This window comes from the organism of the source record quoted next, unplaced genomic scaffold (assembly GCF_019419815.1).
Source record: "Pyrus x bretschneideri cultivar Hongxiangsu unplaced genomic scaffold, Pyrus_bretschneideri_v1 Contig1, whole genome shotgun sequence".
In the NCBI taxonomy this organism is placed as follows: domain Eukaryota; kingdom Viridiplantae; phylum Streptophyta; class Magnoliopsida; order Rosales; family Rosaceae; genus Pyrus; species Pyrus x bretschneideri.
The window spans coordinates 986,981-1,005,662 of record NW_025999390.1 but is presented as its reverse complement, the minus strand read 5'-3'; the positions used below and the strand labels follow the sequence as shown (position 1 = coordinate 1,005,662).

Sequence of the window (18,682 nt, the reverse complement as noted above, 5' to 3'; positions counted from 1 at the left end):
CCCACTGCACTGCCCAGAGACCCTGCTTTGAGGAGGAAGAAGGGAAGGGAAGGGATGAGGGGATGAGGGGATAATGGGGCCCACACGTGGATACGGAGGATCTTTGTGGGGACACGAGCGAGGGAACATTCACGTGGGTGCAGCACCACTGCGACGATGTTCATTCAGCTTAATGCAGCAACCAATAAAGATTTGAAGATTCTCTCTCCCTTCCCTTTCTTTCTTTTTAGCTGCTGGGTTTCTTTAGTCTTTTACGAAAGCCTCCCTCCCTCACTCCCTCTCAATCCTCATCAAACCAACACTACACAACACAACACAACCAGATGATTAATTAATTAAATTAATCAATATTAACTTTTAAGCCCTAAAGAAAATCGCAGAATCTAAGGTTAGGTTACAAACGACTATTTATGAACTTAATTATGGTGCTTTCCAAACTAAAAACATTCATAAAACATCAAGTGGGCGTTTGGAAATTAGTCAGTCTTTTTAAGTGATGATAGATCGATGTCAATTTCTCAATTGGTATTTTTGGCACCCACTTTTGGATTTTCCTTGGATTGGTCAAGTTTTGCTACGAATCAGACTTAGTTGGTTATAAACTTAACAATTTCAATTGACGTGGCCATAGTTTAGTCAAGTCACCCAGCTTGTTGATAAAAAGAGGATTCTGATCAATGTCTCGTACCAAGATTTTATAGGTTTTTATCATTGTTTTTATATTTTATACTAGCAATATTCTATACTAAAAAGTAGCTTATGTGAAGGGAGACTCAAACTTAAGTTGAAAACATGATATCTGCAAAAAGCTCACCATTGCAGATTTATAAGTCATCAACTTGAAAACATGGCCAAGATCAATTCATAGTATCCCTCTCTCTCTCTCTAATCTAATACTAATCCAAATGTTAATTATGTGAAGAGAGTTTCAAACTTGAATATAGAGCAGAGGAGCATACTATTCTAGTCAATTTGACGAATCCCAAATATACTAAAATTAAGATATATAGGTTCAAGTTACACCAATAACAACCTAAAAACCTCCATGGAGAATACATTAAAAGGCCTAAAAATTCTATTGTTTATGTGAGTGAGTAAAAAAAACAAACAAATTAAGAAAGGTAATGGTTACGTTGTAAAACAGTTTTTGGTTAAAGAAGTCATTATTTAGGAGGGCTCTCTTCAAATTGACCACTCTTCCACCTTGCCTAGGAATGAAAATGATTATCCAATCAGTGAGTGCATATTTTAAGGAGCGAGGATTCTCGTTGGATTTTCTTTGTGAGGATCCTGGGAATTCTCAAGTCACATCCGTTTATCGTATATCATGCAGTCAGAAATCATTGTAAATTTTTTTTATTTAAAATTGAATATAAACAGTACTTGATGAAAACTGGCTGCACGATGTACGATGAACAATGAACAGACGCGATTGAAAAATCTTCGGAATCCTCACAAAGAGGATCCGGCGAGGATCCTCTCTCTATTTTAAGCTTTCATACATGTGGACACTTGTTGGACCACCTAAAGGTAGCTTGTCTAATTCACTTGTCTTCCACCACAGACATGAAGTAAGGGATAATTAGGATTAATATACGGGTAATGCTAGAAGATTATTCATTTAAACTATATTTTGTAAATCATATGACATGTTTATTGATGATTGAATTAATATTAAGGAAAACTAATGAAAAGGGCATGAAAACTTTGAGTTTTAACGATAAGGACAAAATAAAGGGTAAAGTGAATAGTACCAGGATTGACTTTTTAGTGTAAAAATGTGGTTTTTCGTTAAAGTAAACAGTACCGTGGGCTTTTCGTTAAAACTCCCTTAATATTATTTAAGTATTGATTAACATGCTTATTTTCTATTTCGGACACATCATATGCTTGTAAATGTGGTCTAAAAAATTGGTCTATTCAGCATTACTCTTCATATATTGTAGTGTGTTAACCTTGATCTTTGTTTTTTTACTTTTTTTAATAATTAAACTAGGTAATGGTGAAAATATAGGTTAACCCGAGCACGTGGAAAGAAGGGTGTTGGAAGTAACGTGTGGGTCAAGGTCCACTATGTAAAGGGAAATCTCTGTCACACCCTCATTTTCTACCTTGATACCTTTCTCTATTTCTAAATTTTGAATTAAATAGCAAATAACTAAAAAACATATAAATTAACATGATATACATGAAAGAAAAATGGTACTTAAAAATCATTTTTCTGTATGTGTTAGGAAATTGGGGTTTTGTTGAGAATGACTTTGACAATATAAAAGTTAAGTCGTGCATGTAATCTCATTTTCTTCCAATAAACAAGTCCACATGAACTGGGGACGCATGCATATATTTTCTTTCTTGGTGTGAATAGTTGGACCTAGCTAGCTTGCTTGCTTGGTTGTATAACATTTCTATACAAATTAAAGAATGGAGTTTTAATAAAAAGCTTACGGTACAGTTCATTTTAACGAAAAATCACATTTTAATACGAAAAAATTAATCCTGATACTATTCACTTTATCATTTATTTTGTCCTTATCATTAAAATTCAAAATTTTAAAACCATTCTCATTCGTTTTTATATTAAAAAACTTATAAATGAAATTTGACCTAGATTTGAATTTGATGACCATTTGTCAGATCAATGTTGTAAACGAGGGAAATACTTCCAAATTATTCCAACTGTTAAATCCATATCAAGACTTGCCTTTTTCTGTTCAAAAGATTGAGTCTTGACATTAAAGCCCTGTCTCTGTCGGGTAGCCAAAGCCAACTGGATTAGATGTGAGAAGTTTGGTTGTACAATTATCATTAAATAATTTAGCTTAATGAATTAATCCTTGTTTAATCCGTCGACAAGAAGAGGTGAGTTGACAGTGCCTAATGACCTTCAGACTTGGGATTGCAACACGAGTCCGGTCCAAAGACCAACACCAATCAACTTGTGTACTAATAATTTTAATGGCCAACTGTTTTAATCAGCATCCAATTTGGACTCTACGTAGATAAATATGCATGCTTAGGACCCCATTAACTTATACTATGATCCATTATCTTAACACATTAGAAATAAAGCCCAATTTATAAATATAATCGTCAATATTTTATAAGGAACATAAATTATCAAGCAACTGAAAACTACAAAACAAAAATTCGTTTTGGTCTACTTTGTATATATGCATTTTTCTATCATGCACAAATACGGTCGGTTAAGATTATAATTGAAATAAAGAAAAATTAATAAAAATGATTTGAAAATTTTGAAAATTAACGAAAATAATAAAATAAAGGTTAAAATGAATAGTATCAGGATTAACTTTTTAGTGTAAAAATGTGATTTTTTGTTAAAATTAACAGTATCGAAAGCTTTTCGATAAAGTTCCGTCGAAATAATGGATAAACATGGAACGTGCACAAATTGATAACCATCCTCTCATTTTCTTATGATCGAAAGCATGCACATAATCTTTTTTCTCTAACTCTCAACGATCATGAATCAAATACTAAATTCAGCTACTCGCATTGTGATTTTATTACCATTCTGCATAAAAATAAATAAAATATGAACTTATACTCTTTTCTTTATTAAGGGTTCCACACAATTAGTTAGATGATTAGTTAAAATGATTGTACAAGTCATCAATTAGTTAGTAGGTTTGTTACTATTTGGTTAGAGTTGTTAGGATTTCTGTTATAAAAACAGAGTGTTATAATCATTGTATAACTTGAATACAAGTCTCATATTTCTCTCTCTAAACTCTCTAGTTCATTTTTCTCTCTTTTACTCCTTCCTCAGTCTCTATCATTCTTAAATATTTCAATATAGTTAACATTCTTAAACATTATTGTGTAAAAAATCCATTTTACTTTTTAGTTAACACTTAATCGCACTTTACGAAAAGGAAAAAGAAATCTAAAATCCTCCATGAGATTAAGTATGGCAATGACATTTGGTTTACCAATTTGGTCATTCCTCTCGTCACTCCTTCAATATGATTAGTTGGGATTAAATTATGAGAAAGATTAATTAGTGCGATTTTAAGCACCAACAAAAGTGATAATGATATAATTAATAAAATAATCGATATGAGGTCGTTTTTAAGCTGTAATTGTTCTTTTCAATAAAAGTTTGGCAAATAAGTGGAATTGGGGGCTCTCTCTCTCTCTCTTCTTCTTATATCTTCTGTGCGTCTGTAAAAGAAGGAGAAAGTCGTTTTGTCGATCTGCTTTATGATTCGTTCATGCTGTCTTTGCTTTTGAGTTTAAACTCAACTTTTACAACAAAATGTGTGGTTTTTTCTTCCTCAAAGTGCAAAGCAATGGGTCTACAAAGGTCCTGCACAAGTGTCACTTTACAGGCAAAGCTGCTCATGAAAGCAAACACAATCACTTTTATGTTAGTGTATAACATAGCAGCCTCTTTTCCTTCCCGACACCAATTGTTCCCTAGCTTAGATTCTTAAACTTTTTTCTTCTTTTTACTTCAAAAAATTGTAATTAAATGGGAGCTAAATCACAGATTATATTGCGCATTGAAACCCTAATTATGACTTGCTGTGAAGAATATCAATAGCTAATTAGTTAGCTGGGGTTTAAATTAAAAAGTGAATTAGACAGTGTAAAGACGCATGCCAGAAGTGAGAAAAGTTTTGCTTTCCTTGGGTCTTGATGATTTTAATTACATGAAGAACAGCTCATTCCCCATTGTTTTCATTATCATTATTGGTCCCCGAATTTCTCTTTACCATATTATAGAACGGGAGCAAGCTGCCAAGCACCATGCAGTGCATGCAAACTAGTTTAATTAGTCCTTTTTAAAACCCTATAGTATTAAATTAAATTAAATTAAATATTTGTAATTTCTCCTAGAATCATGCAAGGAATGGGTTTAAAGACATGAATGAGCCAACATGATCCTTTCTGGTTCATTTTGGTGTGGATCTTGAAGATTTATAAATTGTGTTCGTTCATCGTATATCATGCAATCAGTTTTTATCAAGTATTGTTTATGTTTAATTTTAAATAAAAATATTTAAAATAATTTTTGACCGTACGATATACGATGAATGAACATAATTGACGAATCTTCAGATGCTCATAAAGAGGATCCAGATTCATGAATGAGTATCTGAATTGAATAGTAGAGATAACATAATAATTAACATTTCACATCAGTGATGACTGAAGAGGGCACAAAATGTAAACAAATACTGGTAAGATATTGTTAAGCGTCCATCGCAGCTGATTGCTTATTACGTGGGTCACCTTTGTGTAATACAATACTAGCTATAGGGAGCTTAAAGTCGCATATCGAACAGGGAGATCATGCATGCATATGGATTATTGGCTTTATGCATAATAGTATATGCCTATAATAAACAGTAGCCTCTTGTCGCATATGTGAGCATGTGGCAATTTACTCTTTTAAATGTTATTTTTTATTTGTAATTTTTGTTTGAAATATTTTTTTAAAAAAATTAAAGAAATAAAGGGGTAAAAATACCTCTTAGACCAACTCCAAGGGGAAATTTTGGGCTAAATGCTAAATGCTAAACCAATGCCAAATTCCCCCCAAAATTTAGCCCAGAAATCGGAGTGGACTTCACCCAATATTTATCGGAATTTAAATTTTTTTAGGTTAAAATGTTCATAAAATTAATTTATGATAGTCTACATATTTATTTAAAAAAAAAATTTAATTTAACAAAAAAAATAGCCTAAGTTCATTCTTTAATAATACTGGGCTAAAATTTTAGGTTAGAACAGTTTGAGTAGAAAAGTTGTTTCTGGGCTAAAACCTAAATTTTCCGGGCTAAAAAATTTGGTTTTTAGCCCAGCCATTGGAGATGGTCTTATAGTGGGTAATATTATTCTGTTGGTTTGGATTTTTTTTTAGATTAAATTGTTTTATTTTGAAATCCTAATTAAATTTATGAATGATGCACCCTTTTTGCCTTTTGATTATATATATTAGATGCAACTACACTAATTGACAATGAAGTAAATGGTTTTCGAATCAATGCATGCATGGCATCAAACATCACGAATAATACCCCAAAATTTACACATGAAATGAAAGTCGTGCATGTAACTCAATGAAAAATGTGTAAGAAATTAGAACGTACGTGTTATAGTATTTGAACACACAAAATTGACACTTGTTAAAATAATCTCTAATATAGGCAAAACTCACATCCAATAGTAAGATCCACATGTGTCAAATTTGTGCATCCCAATAGCTGAAAGAAATAAGGTATATATATGCAATTAATGTCAGAATCTAAGAGTGAGCTACATGTGAAAGATAGATGTAAAATGTGGTAATGTAGTACTAATTTGAGTGGTTTTGTGCATGAGCTTATAGCTAATATGAAAGATGAAGTGTCACTTAATTTAGTAGACCTAAGTGAATAATTAGGGTTAGGTATTGGATTCTAAATGGCATAATTAGTAAATTTGCCAATAAATATAAAGAAAAATATAAGATGATGCTAAAGAGGAAGAAATGGATTTACGGAGAATTGGAGATCGGAAATTCCAGAACAAATATGATGTCAGATGGCAAAACTAATAATTAAATTGGATCTGGCAATCTGCTACTATAATCCGCGATCGAATGATGGACACCAAGATTCTGTGCTAGATTTTATTCTTGTAGCTTAGCTTTTGCATGGGGGAATGCAATTAAGCACATTTATGCAAATTGTGACGTCGACATAGCCATACTACTTTCATTTATTAATAATTTTAATGTCGATGGTCACGAAAAAAAAAAAATATATATATATATATATCAAGCTTTCAGTATCATGACTGAAGGTCGCAGGCTCTCACTGAAATAATGAATATGAACATTGCTGCATATTAACAGGCTGCGTCTTCTCTTGTTGTAAAAATTTAGAATCACTAAATTTCTGGGGAGGTCTCTCGCTTGGAGTTTTCATGTTGGAAGTTAATTACAGTAAAAATAATGTCCATTAGACACACAAAGTTAGCATACTCGCTGATACATAATCATATGAACATTACCATTTTATGTGAGACTCACCTGTATTAACGAGTATATCAACCCCGCGTGTCTAAATAATTAATTATTTATAATTATTTGTTTCTTTGGGTGCTAGAAGCTAATGGCTTTGTTTAAAACTTAAAAGGGAAGTTTATTGTTCAAGCCAGTTGAATAGTGTACTCATATATACATTTTGGATGGTGCAATCCCATACCCATTTTTACCTATTTCATATCCCTTGTTAAATTATGTCTTTTGATCTTATTCAATTCATTGAATCCAACAGTCTGAAATTGAGAGAGTTGTGTGAGAAGTAAAAATGGGTTGACAAAGAAAAAAACTTGCTAAAGAAAGATAATATAAAAGAACTTGCCAAAGAAAAAAACAAAAATATATTTTGAAAAATAATTACTTCAAGTACTTACTTATATAGAAATGTTTAATTAATTATAAATGGCTAATCAAAAGCATTTGGTGATACTTAAATTCGTTTCTTTGTACTTGTATTAGTGAGAGTCTCACAATTGCATTGTCTTAGTCGTTGGCCGGTGATGCAGTTTGACATTATATACATGCATGCACGGGTTCTGATTAAAGTTTGGCTTTACAACCGTGTATCGCATTGAGTTGGGTAATTTACAGCAAAGGGGCGAATCTTGGTTGGAAAAAGTTGCTCTGAGCAGGAACTAGGAACCTAGTTAAATAGTAGCTGTCTTTTGTCGCTCGATAAGACGTCAATCGAACTACGACTTATAAGAAGCAACTCACTATCACCGTCAACTCTATCACTCATTTCTTATCCAAAACTATCAGGAGGCGGATATAACACAAAATTGTTTAGTTGTAGAGTTGATTCTGACAGCACACGAAAAAGAATTCCCTCCTCCCACATGTTTAATAAATTTGACCTTCCAGTCCTATGCATATACAATTTATCTATTTGTTAAGTATAGCAATATTGACCCTAAAGAAACAACTAAAATAGCACAAAGGATGGGAATGTATACTAAGCACACAATGAGTATAGGTTGGCCAAATGCTCGACAAAATACCTCATTTAAAATTGAAAAGAAAATTGATGATACTCGCACTCTTTTTTTGAATTCCACGAGAAGATGCACCCACCACTGATTAATTGTGCCATCCATGAACTTTATTTATAGCTTCGCCCCTATTTACGGCCACATCATGTAGGAAACTTTCACTAATATATCATTCTCTAAATAACTTTACGTGAATTTCTCAACAGCAACACTACTTTTTCTTGAAATGTTAGGCTAAATCCTATCATATTTTTTCAAACACCAACAACGCGATTGTGACTAATAACAAACCTGGGAAATCTGAACGTCTGGACCGGGTTCAACCGTTTGCACCTCTTCATGTTTTGCGGACTTTATGAGAAGTTGGCCCATTAAGACAACTGGCCTATGGCTCAAAAACCCATCACTTTGCTTTCCTTAGCCTGCCCGATAATTCGGGCTGTTGTAGGTGGCCCTAATAAGAGCCCATGTTCTTCATCTTTTCTGTTTTTTTTAAGAGAGTTTTAACGGAAAGTCCACATTACTGTTCACTTTAACGAAAAACCATATTTTTACACTAAAAAATCAATCTTGGTACTATTCACTTTACCCTTTATTTTGTCCTTATCGTTAAAATTCAAAGTTTTCAAGCCATTTTCATTAGTTTTTTTTTTTTTTTAATCCATTGACATACATATCATAAGGAAGTAAGGGAAACAAATTAATATCGAGCTCACCATTCACGAGATTCGCATCTAAGATTTTTCACTCATAATTGACGAGATTTGAACCTAAAACTCTTCACTCATAAGCAAAGGTTTGGATTCGATAAACCATCGCAGAATAACAATGCATATATGCCATAACATTGGGAGGGTTTTGTATATCAAAACCGATTCCAAGCTCCAATATTGACCCAAAAAGGAGAGAGAACCTAATTTGATTCCAAGCTCCAAGTTTGTTCCCTTATGGTAATTACGTAGTTTGTAAGGGACTTCATGAGAAATTGGGCCAGTAGCACAACACAACAGATCCAAACCTGTCAATGAGCAATTTGGGCTTGAAATAGGAGGGTAACAAGGGCCTGTACCCTGCTTTCGGGGGCAATATATGAGCATAAATTTATGGACACGCATCACACTGTGATTGGTTTTTAAGAATGAACGAGCTGTTACATGCAATGAGGACGTTTAGCGACTTTTCTTCTTATTATTAACAAATGAAGAGGGAAATTTGGAATGCGTTGAAATCAGGTCCCACCCAAGCCATTTTCTAAATCCTCTAGGCAGATCGAAGTCCTTCGTTGGCTTCCCCCTCCTAAATGTTGGTTTAAGCTTAAATATATGGTGGTTGCAGAGGATAGCAAGGCCACGCCGGAGCAGGTGGAGTTCTGCGCAATGGAAATGGAAGGGAGCCGAAGGCGCTTCTCTCTGAGCCATGGCCTTGGATCTGTTATTGAGGTAGAGTTACGGAGGTACATCGAAGCCTATGCTTCGCTAAGAGAAAATGTATTGGAGTTGAATGTGACTCTAGCGCTGCTGTCCTCATGGTTACAAATCCCATAAAGATCAACCACCCCTCTTCAGCTTTGTCAATAACGGCAAAATAATGTTAGCTTGTGACTGGAGTTGTACCTCGAAGACGCCCTGTTTCACTGAAATTGATCCTCTACCAATAGTCACCACATGAACAACTTCCCCCTTTCATGCTTTTCCCCGAGGATCCTCTACCAATAGTCACCACATGAACAACGGCCATTACTAAAATGGTGAAAGGACTTTGAGTCGCTCAAATATATCTCACACCCGAAAGCCATAGATATATACTTCGCCATCCTGTGGCAGTCTCCACACATTCTCAGATTCTTCACCATCCTAATACTCTTAGGTACACTTGGGGAGCCAATGAGGGCAAAAGCAAATGCCAGGTTTTCGCTATGGACCCAGCTGATACCCCCCTCTTCTTCCTCAACACAAAGCTCATTACCAAAATCATGTCTCTTTGCTTTTTCTTCTATGTTTTGTAACCATGAATTTAGAAAGTTTGAGCATAGTTCCAACCTATCACCTGCAACATACGTATGCACCGAGTTCTTTACCTCAATCCAGCACTGCCCAATAAATTTCTTTATTGCAGCATCTCTACCAAACTTTTTCAATTTTGAAGTGTCCTCAGACTTACCACATAAAGAATATGACTGTAGAAGTAACTGTTGAACCAAAATATTTCCTGGTTCCAAGTCGATTAAATGCTCCCCTGCACGAACTGCCAAGGCAAGATTCCCATGAATCCTACATGCGGTAAATAAGGCAGCCCAAATAGAGGAGTCTGGTTCTATGGGCATATCTTCAATAAACTGCATTGCTTCTTGAAGCCTTCCAGAACGCCCAAAAAGATCTACCATGGCTGAATAATGTTCTAGACCTGGTATGATTTGGTAGTTTTCACTGATGCTGTAAAAAGCTTGTCTTCCCTCATCTATCATTCCAGCAAGACTGTATGCATATATGATACTTGTAAAGGTACCTCTATTTGGTTTAAACCCCGACTTCTTCAGCTGATCAAAAAGGTCAAGTGCAATGTCTGAAAGACCATGTAAGACACAACCAGAAATTGCCGAGTTCCAAGTGATGATATCTTTGGATGGCATTCTAGCAAATATGATTCTTGAATATGCTATATTTCCCGATTTGGCATAGGTGTCTATCAGGGAATTTGCAACAGGGACTTCGGACTCCAAATTTCTACGCAATACACTACCGTGGATCTCTTTCACCTTTTTCGTGGCAACTAGATTTGCACAAGCAGGCAGGACACTCAATATAGTAACAGAATTAGGATTAACACAGTAGGCCTGCATCTGCCTGAATACCCCAAGTGCCTTGTTTTTCTCCCCAAGTTGCAGGTAGCCAGAGACAAGAGAGTTCCATGATGCCGTATTTCGTTTAACTTTCCCATCTTTTTCCATCCTTTGGAAGAGGTCCATTGCTTGATCCGCATCTCCATTCTGCATGTATCCTGTGATCATCACATTCCAGGTCACAGCATTGGGATGCACATCTGATTCCTGCATCTTCATGAGCAGTTCATAGGCCTTACCACAGTATCTAGCTTGGCAATATCCTCCTATCATTGAGTTCCAGGTATAGACATCTTTCTCTGGGATCATAACAAAGACCTTCTGAGCAGCTTCCAGTTCCCCACATTTTGAAAACATATCAACAAGTGCATTTCCAACCAGTACGTCATCAATGAAACCCATCTTTATAGCAATAGAATAGATTTCCAACCCTTTGTTGAGTAATTTTAAAGATGTGCATGCTGAGATTGCACTAGTGATTGTAATCCCATTTGGTTGTACCCCTGCCAGAAGCATCTTCTTGAACAAATCCAAAGACTGATTTTTCCTGTCGTTTTGTGCAAATCCCGAAATCAAAGAAGTCCAAGTATATACATCAGGAGTTATGCCACAGCTCTCCATCCTCCTCATCAGTTCCATTGCGACATCACAATGCCCTAACTGGTTATGACTAGCAATCAATGTATTCCAAGTTACCAACCCTGGTTCAATCCCTTCCTTGCTCATCGCATCAAACAGTCTCCGAGCCTCTTCAGTCTCACCCTTGTGACAGTAACCAGATATAACTGCATTCCAACTCACCCCATCCCTCTCATCCATGTTGTCAAAGAACCTCCTTGCCCTCTTTAATTTTCCACACTTTGCGTACACCGCCAGTATCGAATTGTTCACATGAATAAAACTAGCCAAATTACACCGAACCACAATGGAGTGTATCAATTTCGTGGCCTCGAAATTGCTACAATTCCCACAAGCCTGCAATATCTTAGGGAACAGAAAGTAATCCGGCAAAACCCCATCTCTCATCATCGAGTAAAAAAGCTCCACCACCTCTTTCCACCTCTGATCTCTAAGACACGCACCGATCATGGCCGACCAAGAGTACAAATTTCTCTCACGCATTGCGTAGAACACCTTGCGCGCATCATCCAAAAACCCGCATTTCGCATACATGCTCACCAACTTCGTCTCAACAAACGGGTTCAATTCCTCAACTACATCAATACGCTCATGGATCTTCCGACCCAGTTGAATAGAATTGGTGTCAATGCAGGATTGAAGTAAATTCATGTAAGTAGTGGAAGTTACCTTCGACCCACTTTTGGCAATGGAGTCAAGAACGGTGACGGCCTCCGTGAACTCGCCATTCTTGCGGAGGTAATTCAAGTGAGAGTCTGTGAATTTCGGGAGGGTTTTTCTGGAAAAGGACATTGTGGGTTTGGTTTGTCGTGGCAAGAATTTAGATGGGTTGCTGAATTTGGAGGGTACCATGGGTATTGGAGAGCTTGATTTGCAGGGGATTGTAAAATTCTCCATTGCTGAAAGCTCGAAACTTGAAGCACTTGGTTTTTTCGGGCGCTATTTGTTTCAGTTCATGTCTGGAAGATGAGGTGAAAAGCGTGGATAGAAGATTGTAGAGTTGTTGTGTCCGTTGGAAGTGGATCCCGCGCGCATTGCAAATTGCAATGGATACTTCCCCCTCTACAATATTGTCATTGCGCCACGTGGAAACATACCTTGTCCAACAAGTTTATGTATGAGGGGAGCATTTTTGCTTATCACAATTTAGTGTGGTGTATACTTACTATCATATTTATTATCGTTAAATGAGTTTGAATTTCGAGATTCGTGTAGTAGATAAGTACAAATCTCAAAATTCAAACTCATCTAACGGTGATAAATAGAATGATGAGCATATACCATATTAAATGATGGTGTATAATGGCTAGATGATGAGCATATACCACATTAAATGATGGTGAGCAAAAATTCACTCTATGTATAAGGCCATCAGCCATGGACATGTCGTTTATATTATCAACGTATAACTATCGATATTATTTGTCAACACAATTTTATTTAAAAAGTAATTGATGACGTGATATCTCATCAACGAATTTTTTGAATAGATTAAATTAATAAAATCGTTATGGGCTCTGATTCAAGTTTTCTTCATATGCAACGGTGTCAATGCGTACAAAATCAAAATATAGAAAAATAGGAAAGAGCAACTTAAAAAACAATATACCACATCAATTAATTAGATAATAAAAATTGAGTATATCACATGTCAATAACAACAAAATAATCACCATGTATTGATCACATTCTTATTTTTAATTAAGAGGACGGGAGATGAGTCTAGAATCCCACCAAATAACACCATAAGTCGACTAAAATAGTTCAAAGTTCGACTCACTTAAATATAACAATAAAATAAAATAAAAATCAAGACCGACTAAACCACATAAGCAAATGTTACCACGAGTCAAAAACTATTTTATTTTCCCTGCTCTATGAACTCCAATTATTGCTTGAGACATATGATCAGTACTTCTTGAAGAGGGATAAGCAAACGATAAGTAGAAAGCCAGTCAGTCAGGGCTGTATGTCCGCCCACTTGCACCAAAGTTCAAATCTCCTTCCCCGTAGATTCTAAGATAACAGTTGTTTATGATATCGCGAAAAAAAAAAAAAAACAATCAAATTGATGAAGATGTTGATAAAGCATTCGTACTCTATGTGGGGAAGTTCCTCCATTGCCTCCATGCTTAGCAGACCAAATGAATTGACCATTTCGATCATACTCAATCTGCACTGAGCAAATGCCTTCTGCTTCTCTTGTCAAATGAATCTGACTAATCCCGGAAAACACTCCATCATCCCATGCTCTACCTCCATCTCCGCCCCAAGGTCCCGGTCCACACGGAGCTGGTTCTTTTATCACCCCATAAGCAACCTGGCCAAACACAGAATTACTAATATAGTTAGTACATGCTCAATATCGAATTGTCTTATAACGGAATCGGATTAAACTTAACCACCTCTTCGACTTTTCCTCTGTTTGTCATTAGTAGTTTATTTGTCCAGTGAGGATTATCTATCTCAGTAATTGCCCCTGCATGCTCCTTTGGGATCATTGCAGTGAAAGTATTAGGAGTATTTGTGACAGTTGGTGTCTTATTTTTGTGGTCAGTGTGACCGTCGGGAATATTAGGAGTATTTGTGAGAGTTGGTGTCTTTGTCTCTACAATATGGACCTTTCCTTCTATGGCATGGACCCCAAGAGCATCTAAGAACAGACCATTCCTCCCATGAATTCCGACGATTTTCCCTTCTTTAAGCTTGGTTGTGAAACAGGCTCCTTGTTCTTCTCCATACGGCCCATGCTGCTTCTTCGTGGTGTGGAAAGTGAGGGACTTGATAACACTAGTCCGCATGACCTTTAATTTGTAGGTGCAAATGTTCCTGTTATATGCGTCAAGATCTCGTTCGGGTAATCAAAAACTATCTGCAGATACATGTACAACGCAAATAGGATCAGCATCAGCATAATATATTGTGTGAAGTAAATTGTACTCAATTTGTAAGACTAGCTTAATTAAGTACTAATTCTTCACCTTGTCACTTTTAAATCCTCCAGTCCCGCCATGTCTGCCTCCCCAAACAGCTTCACCATTGTGGTCATACTGAACCTTTATGTATACAACACCGATGTTTCTTGATAACTTGATTTGTCTAATCCCCGAATAAATTCCATCATCAAATGCTGCACCACCCGTCCCTCCGAAGGGGCCATACGCTACCATCCCTTCAACTTTTGTGGGAAACTTCTCAATATTCGTCGTCTGAAATAAACAACTACTTGTTAAGATGGCATATTTTCAAATTGAACCCGAAAAGGCCACAGCCTAACGAAAAAGGTGAAATTTTCCTTACCAGCTTATGTTTGGTTCCTACATCATCACTTGTTTCGGAATCAGAAAACTGCCCTGAGAGCTTTTTGGGTACTGGTACTGCAGCTGGTTTAGTAGTGGAGTCATCCTTCGGCGTTATAGCAAAAAGCACGTTACAGTTTTGGATTAGTGAGTAGCCAGCAAGGTTCTGATCAGTACCAATAGTCGGATAATTGAACGGTGTCCGAAGCAGAGTTTTCGCGTGTTGGTTTTGTTCATTCTGATCAATAGGCTTTACGTAAGCGCCTATTGAATCAAGATACCGGCCAGACATGCCATGGAACCCAACAATCTTAATATTCGAAGCTGTCTCCTGGAGTGAAAAATAGGTTCCTTGTTCGACCCCAAACGGTCCATAAGTTCTTTTGTTGCTCTTGAAAGTGAGAGATCGAACTGTGATCGGTCCCCATTCGCTTATCTTACCGTAATATCCCTCGATTGAAGTTAAAAATTCTTCTGGAGAAGCAAGCTTCACCTGCAGCAGGAGAATAAATTTGTTAGGGGCTGTCTGACTAGGGCATGTCGTACCGAGTGGAATTGGGGGGTGGGAGAAATGTGGACTAATTAACTAACCTTGTCAGTTTTCCAGCCTCCATTTCCACCATGCTTGTCTGACCAAACTGAGCTTCCTCTCTCATCATATTCAATCTGGATAGAGTCAATGGCAGCTCCATGAGCTATCACCAGCTGCTTCACAGTTGAGCGAACTCTGTCATCCCAAATGAGCCCGTTGTGACCTCCCCACGGCCCAACTGATATGGATTTCTTGTCAGATCCCTCAGCACTCTGCCACAATTAACGTCCATCTCTAACCAGTCAGTTATACATAAACAACAGCAATTCAAGTTCTAATCAAAATACAATAAATCACACAAAACAAATTAGTCCAGTTGTGGGACGGATTGCCAATATGTCATCAATATTAGTGACCCCAACAAAACTTACCTACATGTTATCGACACATCTATCAATACGCGTTCGTTTTTGATAAAAACCAAACTTCCTACACGTAAAATATTTTCAAAATAAATGGTTACCAACTTACCATTTTGGATTAGTGATCAAATGAAGGAGATTGAGAAGGTGAGAGCTTGTGAGTGTATGAATGCAGTTGAATACTTGAATGCTGCATTCTGAAGAATGATATGGCTGAGCTACGTATTTATACAAAAACAAAGCGTGCGTGGGTAAATGAATCAAGACAATACCTTATGTCTACATATTACAAAACGTGTGGAGGAAGCTAATTATTCTCTATACTATGTTGCTAATGGGGTCAAAGTACAACGAACCAAACAATTGTTCACTTCTGAGTTCTGACCTCAAGAAAAAAACATACGTAAATTTCTCACTGAGCATTGGAGGAAAGGATTACGCCGTGACGCAAAAGAGTGCTTTATTCCGATTTCTTGGAATATATGGAAAGCATTGTATGCATGGCGCATCGTACGTGGTCGATGGGACACGTACTATGTGAACGTGATGGGACATTTCTCAATCATTAGTTATTTCGTCAGAATTCAGACAGAAATGTTCTTCTTTTCTGGTGATTATGATTTCTGGTACAGGAAGATACCCAGAATCCTCTTCTTCATCACGTTCGTTTCTGTTTTTGACCCGGGACAATTCGTCTGGTCAACTTTTGTCCTTCTGAGAAGAAAAAAAAAAAGAGAGAGCAGAAAGTGGTAGATATCGGATCGGGTTCGACGGGGAGGGTGGAAAAGGCACTGCATGAGAGATGAGACACTGCCACAACGACGACGGAGTCCTCTACCCACAGCACGGCGGGCGAAAGCGATGGGGAAGCTCAAAGGTGGTGGGTAGGGTGTTGTAATTACATTTATATCCTTGAGAACAAATTATTGAAATATGGGCCGGCCCATATGATTGAACAGACATAGAAATTTGAGCCCAAATGAACAAGTATATGAATCCGGCCTAATTCTCGATTTTGGAGTCCATCATAAATTATTCCAGCCCATATCCAATTCGGGCTTTAAGCCTCAACATGAGAGGCGATTGTAGCCCAATGGTTCCTTTCCCATTCTTTCAGTATGAGTCGAGGGGAACTAAAATACATGATGTCTCATTCTTTTGCGGGAAACTAAGGATCTCTTTTCTATTCTTTCAGTGGGTACTCTCAGGAAAAGATATGCGTGAGTAGAGAAATTTTGATAGAATGGCCTAATTATGGTAGTTCTCATGCCAAATACCAGTAACACGATTCTAAATATGACCAAAATTCACGACCTTTCATGTTTTGTGAGATGTGCTCTAGCAGCGATCTCTTTTTTATTTTTTCAACTGTCACAAAAACACAACCCAGGAAAAAGTTTGTGCGCAGAGGCCTAGGCTTTCCATAGTAACCTTTTTAGTGAGAAAATTGGTAGGAGTATCCCGCAAAAGTAATGTGACATGATTTTACCGATTCGCTCATGTTATAATATTTATTTATATATAAAAAATAAAATTATGAGATATCAATTATATAGTATTAGTAACCCTATGTGATCATGACTCTGACATGACCACTCTGTGTTTTCTTAGATTAAAGTCCTTTTAATTTTTTAACTAAACTATATTGAAAAAAGAGAACTAAATAAAAAAAGAAACGTGTAAGGGAAAAATAATTAGACTGCCGATGGAAGTGGGATTTGATCCTGTTTGTACAGCTGAACGATTCGCACCGACGTAAACGGAACGGAGATCTAGCGCGCAGGACCAACTCACGTGCAGGCCGGAAACAAACGGGCGTCAATGGTGCCCCGTTACACGCTTCTTAAAAAACATTAATTTCCAATAAAAAAAATTGCGACCCACCACTCTCTAAGTTAATTTCTATCATTATTCTTCTTCTTTTTTTAATAAATCATTGATTTTCTGCTTTTTCGTCCTTTTTTGGACTTAGAGTAGACAGCTGGATCTGCGTTAATTTCAAAGTGCTACTTTTTTTGTTTAAGATATGAAATGATGATGATGGTTTAGTTTGATTAGAAGGTCTCATTATATAATCATCAAACTTAAATAACAATCGCATGCCAAAAAGGTTATATTAACGTGTTGACTAAAGTATGGATTACCATATAGAAGATAAAGATTTATAACTCAAGTGGTTAATTATGAACGTTTATTCACACATAGGTTTTGTGTATGTATTCTCTCTCTTTAATACCGCTTGTATCAAATAGTATAGTCCACATCGTTCACACATCATTTTCATAAATGTTTGAGAATGATAAATAGACTCTTAAAAGTTCATGGATCCTTCTCAACTTATGTTTTTGCACAAATATTGGTATGAGAATTGACGTTAAAAAATAAGATGACAAAGAGTCTATAGAGAATTTCACTTTGAGAGAATCTTCTTAATATTTTCTCTAAATGTTTACATTTCATGCTTGTAATTCAATGTATATAGTTCAATATCCTATAAAATGTTGAGTTTCCATCCATATGTTCGGGTTCGAACTTCCTCTTCTCTAAGTTATTGTAATAATTTCAAACTCCCATTTCCTTAATGATAATAATTTTAAAAAAAATACTTGTAATTCAAGTAAAAATATACATTCACCACATGCCTTTCATAGCCTAACTAAGAGAGAATCATTGTTTCTACTATTTAAAATATGAAAAGCATTTTATACATTTTTTTTTTTAGGAATTTCCAAATTCCAACAATAATCACGACCATATTAAATGAAACCCAAAAGAGTGAAACCGAAGTTAAGTAGGTTTGCCTAAAATTACAAATAAATAAATAAATAAAAATGATGGTTAGGGTTTAAAAAAGCGAGTGAGGAGTCAAAGGCGTGGACCAGTGTCGCAGAAAGAAGGAAAG

The 18,682-nt window shown here is 36.3% G+C and overlaps 2 protein-coding genes across 2 annotated transcripts; both read right to left on the bottom strand.

Moving 5' to 3' along the window:
* Positions 1-9,064: 9,064 nt before the first annotated feature.
* LOC103928434 (pentatricopeptide repeat-containing protein At1g19720) lies at positions 9,065-12,577 on the bottom strand. Its single transcript, XM_018642807.2, has one exon. The coding sequence runs from the start codon at positions 12,422-12,424 to the stop codon at positions 9,755-9,757; it is 2,670 nt and encodes an 889-aa protein (XP_018498323.2). The 5' UTR covers positions 12,425-12,577; the 3' UTR covers positions 9,065-9,754.
* A 515-nt stretch (positions 12,578-13,092) lies between these two features.
* On the bottom strand, positions 13,093-15,639 carry LOC125477504 (jacalin-related lectin 3-like; the record flags this gene model as incomplete). Its single annotated transcript, XM_048584657.1, is given in 6 exon segments — positions 13,093-13,847; positions 13,933-14,337; positions 14,340-14,399; positions 14,509-14,736; positions 14,828-15,319; positions 15,418-15,639. Coding segments are annotated over 6 exon segments (1,695 nt in total), but the record flags the coding sequence as incomplete, so codon positions are not given.
* Between the last annotated feature and the right edge of the window lie 3,043 nt (positions 15,640-18,682).